Raw genomic sequence first — 10996 nt, forward strand, 5'->3', positions numbered from 1 at the left:
TTACTTATCTACCTTGAGAATGAATTCGTAATGATTTTTTTTGAATTAAAATGAAAAGTTTGGTTTGAAAGTTAGGACGTTATATATATATATATATATATATATATATATATATATATATATATATATATATATATATATATATATATATATAAGGTAAAATGAATATACCTAATAATTTTATATAAACTTAGGTATCAAACCACATCATACTCCGTTGTTTTATATCATATTTTCATTGTATTGTTCAAAATTTTTAAACTTTAACCCTTAGTTTGATTTACTTACAAGATTTTTGGAAATTCACCATTACTTTCCTCCTACATCATTTTCATTTGTAGCAGTAATATATGTAACCCACCGGGAGGTGTTCGACAGAAAGACATAATGCATGAAAAAGATAAATGTGAAATTTTGAAAATTTTTAAAATAAATCAAGTTACTGGTTGAAAATATTATAAACTATTTGATATACCTGTTTTATCAATATACTTTTTTCAACTGTACAACCAAAAACATGTAAAATATAGGATCGTGTGGTCTTTTCATGATGTGTCGGTCTGCGCATTTTGGGTTATTCTTTCGATTTGTCACAATATTTTGTTTTGAATGTTTATAATTTTTTTTTTATAATTATGATGTTTTGACTGTGAAATATTATAATAAGTTTTTAAACGATTAAAAAAAGGGGAAAAGGGAATATACATTACAGCCCCACCTAAGCTTAGATACTTAACCTCTTGAAAATACATTGTTTTACTATATAAAGATTATGGTTAATGGATTCACGATTAATACTTCAAGATGTAAATTCAAGATCGACACAATAGGGTTTAGGGTTTAGGGTTTAGGGTTAGGGTTTAGGGTTTAGGTTTAGGTTTAGGGTTTAGGGTTTAGGATTTAGGGTTTAGGGTTTATGTTTAGGGTTTAGGGTTTAGGTTTAGGGTTTAGTAATGTTCACTTGGGTGAAGTAATAAACGATAATGGAGGAAAGAAAATATAGATGGTAAAACGATAATGAAAGAAAGAAATGTTATGGAGGATGATATATTTACCAAGTGAAATCAAACCGGGTATATTTAGCAAGTTAAAATGACATATTTTAGAGGTTTAGTACCTAACCTTAGGTGGGGCTGTAATGTATATTCCCTATCCCCTTAAAAACATGTCAATATTCTTCTTAAGAGTTTCCTAATAAGTTGTATTATTCGTTCCTACCGGCGATTTCAGAGTCTCGTCGCCCATTTAAAAAATATCGTCCTTTACCGAAGTTTTCCTCCAGTATTACTGCAATTGAATGGTAACAGAAGTGGACAACGATGGATGGCAGAGAGTGAATGGGAGAAATCGGGACTCATGAAGAAAACCAGAAGGAGTACGACATGACAACAATGGAGGTAACCCTAATTATTTCAAAGAACTTCAACCGATTAAGAAAAACTTCGTTGTAGAGGAACGTATTGTATGGCTGGAAATTGATGGCATGCCCTTATGTGCATGGTCTCCAAATGCTTATAAGAAGGTGTCATCTGCATGGGGGGGGGGGGGGGGGGGGAGGTTTTATTCTTAGATGAAGATCAAGGTGATTGTAGCTATTGGCTCGATTTGTGTTTCAACAAGGATAAAAGGTTTAATTTCTGAGATTTGTTTCGTAAAGGTGTTTGATCAAGAATATAAAGTTCGGATTCGTGAGAAATCTACTTGGATGCATGATTGTATTACAAGTAACGGAAGTTCAAAAGAAGGATCTGAGTTGGAAAATTATGAAGAGGAGGAAGATATATGATCCTGAACAAGAAAAAGGTGAAATAAATGTACACGAAGATGAGCAAGTTAAGATTTACTCTGAGTTTGATAATGATATAGATGGAAACTTTGTTGATGTAAATTCTAATAAGAATCAGGAAGATAATGAAGTGGGTAAAAAGAAATGGGTTGATGACTTGATGTTGAAGATGATGTTACTAGAGTTCAAGAAACACAACACCAGAATGACATCAATTCTAAAAAAGTAAAGATGGGCCCGAAAACTTGAAATCCCTCTCCTTAACCTCTTGGTTTTGAATCAATTAAAAAGAAAAAATTTAACTGCTCTTCTAAACGCGGTTGCTCATCGGGTAGAACTTATTCCGATGAGAGTTATAAAAATCAGAACAATTTGGTAAACATGAAAATGAATTCAGCCTCATTATTTTCTAATTTGATTTCTTAGATTGAGATGGGGAAGATTCTCAAGATATGAAATGGAAGGAACCAAAGGAGATCCAACTAAATTGATTGAGCGAATGGGTGTCAAAGATATTAATAAATGAATTTAATGTCTTATAATTCTTGTGGGTCGGGTTGTGAGAAAAGGAAGGATATTCTTCGGTTATGCATTAAGTATAGTATTAATTTATTAGGTTTACAAGAAACTCATCTTAGAAAAATTGATTTGGTGAAAGTCAGACAAGTTTGGGGAAACTATCAATTCAATTTTGCTTCTTCTCCGTTACAAGGTCCATTAGGTGGTATGTTATCAATTTGGGATCCATGGGTTTTTTTGAAAGAAAGTGTTGTGTGTGACAACCCAAAGTTCGTTCCATTATTTGTAACCCGTTTTCGTTAATAAAGCCGTTAAGTTCCCAAATTTTCCGTTAACTTCGTTTTAAATAAATTATTGCGACTTCTATTAATGTTTTAAAAAGGTGTTGGAATACATTTTAAAACATTAAAATATTTTCTATTTCATTTAGAAAATATTTAGTTTTATTTAAGTCGTAATTACGACAACTTTATCGGGTGCGACCAAAAGCACCGTCTAACGGCAGTATCGGGTAGAATTCCACCAGGTCACAAACTCAACCCCTATATTAAGGATTGAGTGACATCATTTTGAGGCTTTTAATCTCTCTCTAAAAACTTTCTCTCACTACTCTCTCTCTCAAAAATCTGAAAATTAGCCAAAATCATCCAAAACAAGCTCCAAATCACTAAGGTAACATCCCTAACTCATGAATTAGCATCTTAGACCTTCAAATTCGGAATTTTTATGAGGAATGAGACCATAAACAAGTGTTTACGGTCTAGGAACCTCCTTAGGCCGTGAACACCTCATATGAGGGTTTTGAAGCCTCAAAACCCCTCCAAGACACTTCTAGGGCTTAGATTCGGCCTAGAAACTTGCATGCATGAGCTTAGGACCCCAAAATCGTATCATATGATGTATGGACATGAGTTTACGTCCCAAGCATGTTCTTGGACCGTAAACCCTCATTCATGGACCATAAACTCATGTTAATGAGTCAAAATGCCCTTAAACACCTTCAAAATGCTTCCATGGGAGTGTAGAACCTTATAAACCTTCATGTGATGCACCAAATCATCATCAAATGGGATAAACTTGAGCTTACGTTCCAAGAACATTCTTGGACCATAAAACCTCATCCTTAGGCCGTAAACACCCCTCAAAGGGTGTTAAGGTGCCTTTAACCCCTTGAATAGCTTGGATTTGGACCTAGAATCACATGTGATTAACCTACAACCACCAAAGCCCTTGATTCTTGGACAAACATGAGTTTATAGTTGTAAAATCATGATTTTAAGGTAGTAAACTCCCCAAGATCATCTCCTTAGACCGTAAACTCATTTCCAAGTCCATTTCAAGTCCCGATCACTTCCTAAGCCATGGAATCGACCCTAGAACCTTCCCGTGTGCATTGTATGACCATTTGGGATCCAAGAACCCACCACCCATGAGTTTATGGCCATAAAATCATGGGGATATGGTCAATGGGCCGTAAACTATTTAAGGAGTTTACTCTTGAAGAGTAAACTCCATATTTAGGCCCTACACACCCTTAGATGCTACCCGGATCACTCCTAACACTTGAATTGAAGTGTTTTCACATCTTGGAGTGCATATTCATGTATAATTAGTGGTTCAAAGTCTAATTAGATACAATTTCATATCATTTCATTTTACATAGGAACCTCGTGCGTAATCAAGCCCCAAACTATCACTTAGCATCCAAACCGTTGCGTTTTCTCGTCTGGTGAGTTCATACCCCTACCCATTTTCACTATTTTCAAGGGGGAATACAAGCAAAGTACAAGTGATACTTGTACTCAAAACTTGTTTTATATACATTGTGTTTCATACTATATATGCTTTTAACACTGACACTCGTAACAAACAACCGTTTGAACTTACAGGACACACTATCATGTTATTTGTGAATTACATTATAAACTGTTGTATTCATATTTTTACAAATGTTTTCCCACAATATAACAGTTAAAAGCATAATATTTGAACATGGTTTTGTCCTCGGTAACACTTCACAGAGATACGCAAGTGGAGGATAGTCAATTGATCTTTCAGTATTATTACTAGTAAATTTATTAATCCTATAATTGGAGACACGTCCTCGGTGAACACTCCACAGAGATACGCGAGTGGAGGACCGCCCCCGTAACCAGAATCTCTTAGATAGGGAGCGTGACTTGAGTGTATAGATCTATACGGGGCTGACTACCCCGCACTGGCTGCTAGCTACAGCCGAACCGAAAGGTTCAAGGGTGATGAAAGTCATATAAGGTGATGGACTATTTATTGCCCTAACTAGTCTATTGTATGGTTATGGAACTCGCAATTTGGATAACATAGATTTACATAATAGTAATAATGGGTTAAGTAATTAATTTACTTGGTATATGTTAGTTTTATAAACGTGTTAAAACTAATACATTTTCAGAGTACATCTTTTACATTACATTTTGGGTTGGTGAACTAACATACACACACATTACAAGGATAACCAGGTTTTCTGTACACATCATTCACATTAGGAAAATATGGGATTTTCCTGGGATAACAGTTAAACATAACCAGAACCGTGTAACCTAACAGTTAATCAAACATTACTTTTAAGAAAATATGGGATTTTCTTGGGTTGTAACATTTTCAGAAACCAAAAGGGAACTCGTACATTTTCACTAAACAAAACCGCTTATGAACTCACCAGCTTTATGCTGATTTTTAAAATGCTTGTATTCTCAGGTCCGCATTAGACAGGTACCCGATGATTTCTTTTTGACGAAGACGGAGTGCGTTGAAGACACGTCTTGCTTTTGTTTATGTATACATATGTATAACACTGTACAACTTTACTTTTGATCAAATGTAAATTTCTATATGTAATGTAATGGTTGTTTACTTTACTTACTATGTGCATTGGATTTGATATTCAATGTGGAGTCCACCCCGGAAATGTTTCCGCTTTGGTTTTCGGGGTGTGACATTGGGAGTATTGATAATGCTCTTATTGTCAAAGGATAGTGGGTTTTCTTACAGATTAAATGTTTTATTATAAACATTTATGCTCCACAAGACGATGCTAGTAGATTACTTCTATCGAATTCGATTAATGCTTTCATGGTGGCTAATCCGAGCTTTTATATTTTGTTCTGAGATTTTAATGTGGTTCGTAATGCGAGTGAAAGACTTGGTACAGTGTTTCTTCCAGGTCCGTCGCATAGTTTTAATGAATTTGTAGATAAAAGTCATTTGTGGGAAGTCCCTATGGGTGGTTTCGGATTTAATAGGGTTAATGACCATGGAGATAAATTAAGTAAATTGGATCGGTTTCTTAACTCTTTTGATTTGGTGGACCGAGTTCCAAGTTTGACAACTCTAGCTTTGGATAGATTGGCTTCGGATCATCGCCCAATTATTCTCTTCCAAGAGGAAATTGATTTTGGTCTTACTCCTTTTAAACTATATAATTCATGGCTTCATATAGATGGGTTTGATAGCATGGTTACAGATTTGTGGTCTTTGGAGGTTGAAGGGGTTGGTGATAGTATATTCATAATGTTCAAAAATAAATTGAAGCATCTCAAAAGTCGAATTTGTGATTGGTATTCCAGACAAATAAAAAATAAAGATGGCAGGACAAAAGAGTTAATAAAGACTCTTCATCATATTGATATTATTATTGATGTGGGTGGGAGTACGGAAGCTATTTTGGCGGATCGTAGAAGAATTATAGGTGAGTTCCGGCTATTGGAAAAGATGGAAACATAAGATGCGGTTCAAAAAGCCAATGTTAAATGATGTGTTGAAGCGGATGAAAATTCTAAATTTTTTCATGGTTTCATTAATAGAAGACGTCGACAACTAGCGATCAAAGATATTAAAAAAGATGGAGTTTAGATTACATCGCCTTCAATTGTTAAAAAAGATTTTCATGATTTCTTTAAAGAAAAATTTAAAAGAGTTTCTGGTATTCAAGTTACTAGGCGGAGTAATAACTTTAAATCCTTATCGAATGTACAAGTTATGATTTTGGAGGTTCCAGTTACTGAAAGTGAAGTAAAAAGCGCAGTTTGGGCTTGTGGTTCCGACAAGTCTCCAGGTCCAGACGGTTTCACTTTTATTTTTTTCAAAAGATATTGGGAGTTAGTAAAGAAAGATATTTTGGCGTTCGTGGTGGAATTTTTTGAAACGGGAAAAATTCCATTTGGATGTAATTCTTCTTTTATTACGCTAATTCCAAAGGATTCTAGTCCAATGTTGGTTATAGACTTTCTTTCTATTAGTTTGATTGGTGCTCAGTATAAAATTAAAAAAAAAAAAAAATTGGCTTTGCGGATTGCGACAGCTATGGATTTGATTATTAGTAGTGAACAAACGGTGTTATGGTCCCCTTATGGTCAACGAAATTATAGATTGGCATAAGAGATTGAAGAAGAAACTTATGGTCTTTAAAATTGACTTTGAGAAAGCTTATGACTTGGTTAATTGGGATTATTTGTTACAAATTATGTTTTTTCTCGGGTTTGGTTCCAAATGGATCTTGTGGGTTCGTGGTTGTCTTCTATTGAGTAAGGCTTAGGTCCTTGTAAATCAGAGCCCGTCAGAAGAATTTTTTATTCAGAGAGGCCTTCGTCAATGTGATCCTTTATCTCCGTTTTTATTCATTCTTATAATGGAAGGTCTTCATGTTGATATTACAGATGCTATGGAGGCGGGTGTTTTTCGAGGTATGAAAATTGGATCTTTGACTCTTTCTCATTTTCTTTATGCGGATGATGCGTTGCTTATGGGAGAGTGGTCTAGAGAAAATGTTATCTGCTTGGTTCGTTTATTTGATTGTTTTTTCTATGCTTCGGGTCTTAGAATAAATATTCATAAATCCAATCTTTTTGGTATATGGGTCGATTTTGGCGAGGTTATGTCGGTTGCTACCGTGACTGGTTGTAGACCTACTAAACTTCCTTTTTCTTACATTGGTTTACCCGTGAATGTTAGTATGGCTTTGATTAAAGGTTGGAAGCCAATAATTGACAAGTTTCAGAAAACACTGTCAAATTGGAAGGAAAATATGTTATCTATCGGTGGTAGATCAGTTTTGATTACTTCTGTTTTGGGTTCATTAGGGAACTACTATATGTCCCTTTTTCTTATGCCGGTCCAGGTTAGGAAATATATGGAATCCATGCGTGCTAATTTTTTTTTGGGGATTTGATGGGAGTTCTAAAAAACTTTCTTGGGTTAATTGGAATTTGGTGTTGGCTTCCAAGGAGAAAGGAGGTCTCGGTTTTGGTAGTCTTGAGGCTATTAATATTGCTTTGATTAGAGATGAGCAAAAATGAACCGAAAACCGAAAAACCAAAAAAAAACCGACAAAACCGAAACCAAAGGAATAACCGATAGTTTAGGTTTGAATTTTACAAAAACCAAAGAATAACGGTTTGGTTCGGTTTTGACGTATAAAACCGCCCATAAAAACCAAACCGACCCACATATACATTATTTATATTATGATTTAAACTTTTAGTTTTAGACTTTAGACTTTATCTTTTTAATAATTTATGTTTATTTTCAACAAACTGTTAATGGTGTTAAACTTTGATCTTTTGAACACTTTTATGCTTTTATAATACTAGAATTTGTACTCTTTATTTTAGTATATTTAAAGTAGATACAATACTATTTATCGCAACGTATTTTCACTAGGTTTGAACCCAAAAACTAGAAAAAAAAAAAAAAACAGGAGCTCATAAACCCACCGTTTAAAACCGAAAACCCATAAACCCAACCGGAAAACCGAAAAACCGACCCATGCAAAAACCGAACATATATGATTTTAAAAACCGAAAAACCGACTTTCTACGGTTTGGTTTGGTTTTAGCCAAAAACCGACCCAAACCGACCCATGCTCATCCCTAGCTTTGATCCAAAAATGTCGTTGGAGGTTTGTTAAAGAAAAAAAATCTTTATGGGTTAAGGTGATTTCAACTATGTATGATTATCCGATTGGTGTTTGTTGTAGTATTTATAGAGTTACGACTTCGGGGGTTTGATCTCGTATTATTGGTTCCATTAATACCATGTATGAAATGGGTAAAATTCCTTTTTCGTGTCTCAAGAAGATGGTAGGGAATGGAAGAACCACTCGATTTTGGTTGGATACTTGGATACGTAATATTCCTTTACAAGATCGTTTTTCACATTTGTTTTATTTAGAGCAAAATCGTAATTGCTCTATTGTGAATAGATGGGAAGATGGTTGGTATTGGATTTGGAATCGTAATTTTGAAGGTGGAGCCTTACAAAGTCGATTTGAAGACTCAGGTGTTGTTTGTTTTTTAGAAAAAGAACCTATTCAGATCTCTTATTGTTGTGTGGTGCAGCACACGCGCAACACTTTTCATCTTGCAGCTGTTTGTTTTTCAGAAGTTTTCAGATTAAAAAACCTTTGCGCGTGTTCTTCTTGGCACAACACTTGTTTTGCCTCTTCCAACCTCTTCTTATTCTTTTTTTCTTGCTAAAATATTGATTATATATTGTTGAAATCTTATTTCATATTTTTTTTATGTTTTTTTTGTTTATTCTGGTTGAATTTTTTTTATATTGAATAATAATAATTTATTGATGAAATATCATTATTTTATGTTAAAATATCTTTATTTTTTGTTAAAATATCTTTATTTTTTGTTAAAATATCATTATTTTTTGCTAAAATAGCGTAAATTCTTGCCGAAATGGTATACATTATTATATTTTCGGGATTAAAAAACTATTTTCAGATTATAAAATCAGTTTATTTTAATTTTTTAATATCTGCAGTAGCATGCAGATTTTAAAAAAACAAACACGCTTCTTATTACAGTCTGCAGCCGTTTGTTTCACCTCTTCTACTAAAAAGGGTTGCAGAGGTGATCCATAAACTTTATGGATTTTTGGTTTAAAAAAACAAACAACACCTTATTATTGTTGATTCAATCCTTTCAGCCGAACCTATAAGAAGATGATTGGCGTTAGGAATTGAATGGTGTTCTCAATTTCAATGTGAATGAAGTTAGAAAACATATTGAATATTGATAATGAGTGCTTACCGGATGTTACTCTTGTGATCAGGTGGAATCGCTTCGTTCCTAGAAATGTAAAGATATTTATTTGGAGATTATTAATTGATCGTTTACCTACCAGGTGGAATCTTAACATCAAAGGTTTGGATATCCCTTCGTTGTTTTGTCCATTATGTGATAAACAGGTGGAAAATACGAATCATGTTTTCTTTTTATGTGAAGAAGTTTATGTTATCTGGCAATAAGTGTTTAGATGGGTGAATTTGGTGCTTCCTGGTGTGGATATTCTACATGATCTATTTTTTTGGTTGGATACGATTTCGATCTCTGGTAATAAAAAGACGGTTTTGAAGACTATTGTTCAAACGTCATTATGGGTGATTTGGAGATACGTAATAGTATCATTTTTGGAGATTCTAGTCCGATTAAAACCGGATTTTTGAAGATATAGTTGATTTTTCTTATAATTGGTTTAATTCTTGAAATTTTAAAAATAAAACTAATTAGGTTGATTGGCTTAAAAATCCAATTCTAACTATTTCTTTGTAATTTATAGCTTCTTGCTAGCTCGCTTTAAGAATATCCGACTGTTAAAAAAAAAAACGTCAGTAATATTGATTATAAAATAAATATTTCATCAAGTTATTAAATCATCTCCTTTGGAGTTCAATAACTCATATCAGGACAACTATTTTGAAAAACCAGTTGGATCACCCCTAAACAATTTGTGAAAAAGACAAATATTTAGTTCTTTAGTATTATTTATGTTTATAATTGGGCAAACTAATGATTGGAGATTGGAATATTTAGCTTTGTTTTTTTTTTTTTTTGAACTTTTTGTTTGTTGTTTGCCATCTCTATTTATAGTTAGAAAACAAACAAATTACCAACTAAAACAAAAAAATAAAAATTTAGCATACCTAAACAGCTTTACAATAAATGTACAATATATTTTACTTTTTAAAGCAAAACTCTTGCATTTTCCTTATCTTCTTATAATTTATACGTAAAATCTAGTTGTTTGTCGTTGCGATAGAAATTTAAATAAAATTATCATATCATTAGGTGACTGATAATAACCGTTAATATTTAACAAAGAACGTACTATGCCAAAATTTTCATAATTTTTCACATATCATATAAAAAATTGGGTAAACTAACCATTATAAATAATTTTTTTTTAAAAAAAAAAAAAAAACAAAAACAAACAAAAAAAAATAGTTTTTGAAAAAATATTGTAACTCTCCAATGCTCTGTTCCGGATTTAATCTTTAAATTTGAGAGTTATTTTTTCCAATTTTTTATCCAAAAAAATATATGTCTGAAGTATCTATTTCGAAATGTTTAATATCATCGATTTTCAATCAAATATATGATTTTATATCTAAAGAATAGTTTATATTTACAACGTTTATTTAATTTTTTGTTAGATTTAAATAAAAAACAACTTTTTTCTCAAAATTCCGGAAATATTCGTCGAATTTCAAACATGTTTTTGAAATTTTGAATTTATTTATTTAACTCCGAAATTTCAGTTTGGAATTTCGGAATGTCAATCCAAAATGTACTCTCTCAATCTCGAATGCTCATTTTGGACTTGATAATTATTTTTGCTAAAACAAAATTTTTGATTATTTTC

At 32.8% G+C, this 10996-nt stretch overlaps 1 protein-coding gene across 1 annotated transcript; it reads left to right on the plus strand.

Moving 5' to 3' along the window:
* Positions 1-6971: 6971 nt before the first annotated feature.
* Positions 6972-7511, plus strand: LOC145035970 (uncharacterized). The gene has a single exon (XM_078984464.1). The coding sequence runs from the start codon at positions 6972-6974 to the stop codon at positions 7509-7511; it is 540 nt and encodes a 179-aa protein (XP_078840590.1).
* Positions 7512-10996: the final 3485 nt, after the last annotated feature.

Source organism: Lactuca saligna, chromosome 3 (assembly GCF_052625555.1).
Source record: "Lactuca saligna cultivar CGN05327 chromosome 3, ASM5262555v1, whole genome shotgun sequence".
Taxonomy (NCBI): Eukaryota; Viridiplantae; Streptophyta; class Magnoliopsida; order Asterales; family Asteraceae; genus Lactuca; species Lactuca saligna.

What these genes read in the sequence shown, in the direction of transcription:
- LOC145035970 (XM_078984464.1), top strand. Translation starts at nt 6,972, where the DNA reads ATGGAAGGTCTTCATGTTGATATTACAGATGCTATGGAGGCGGGTGTT.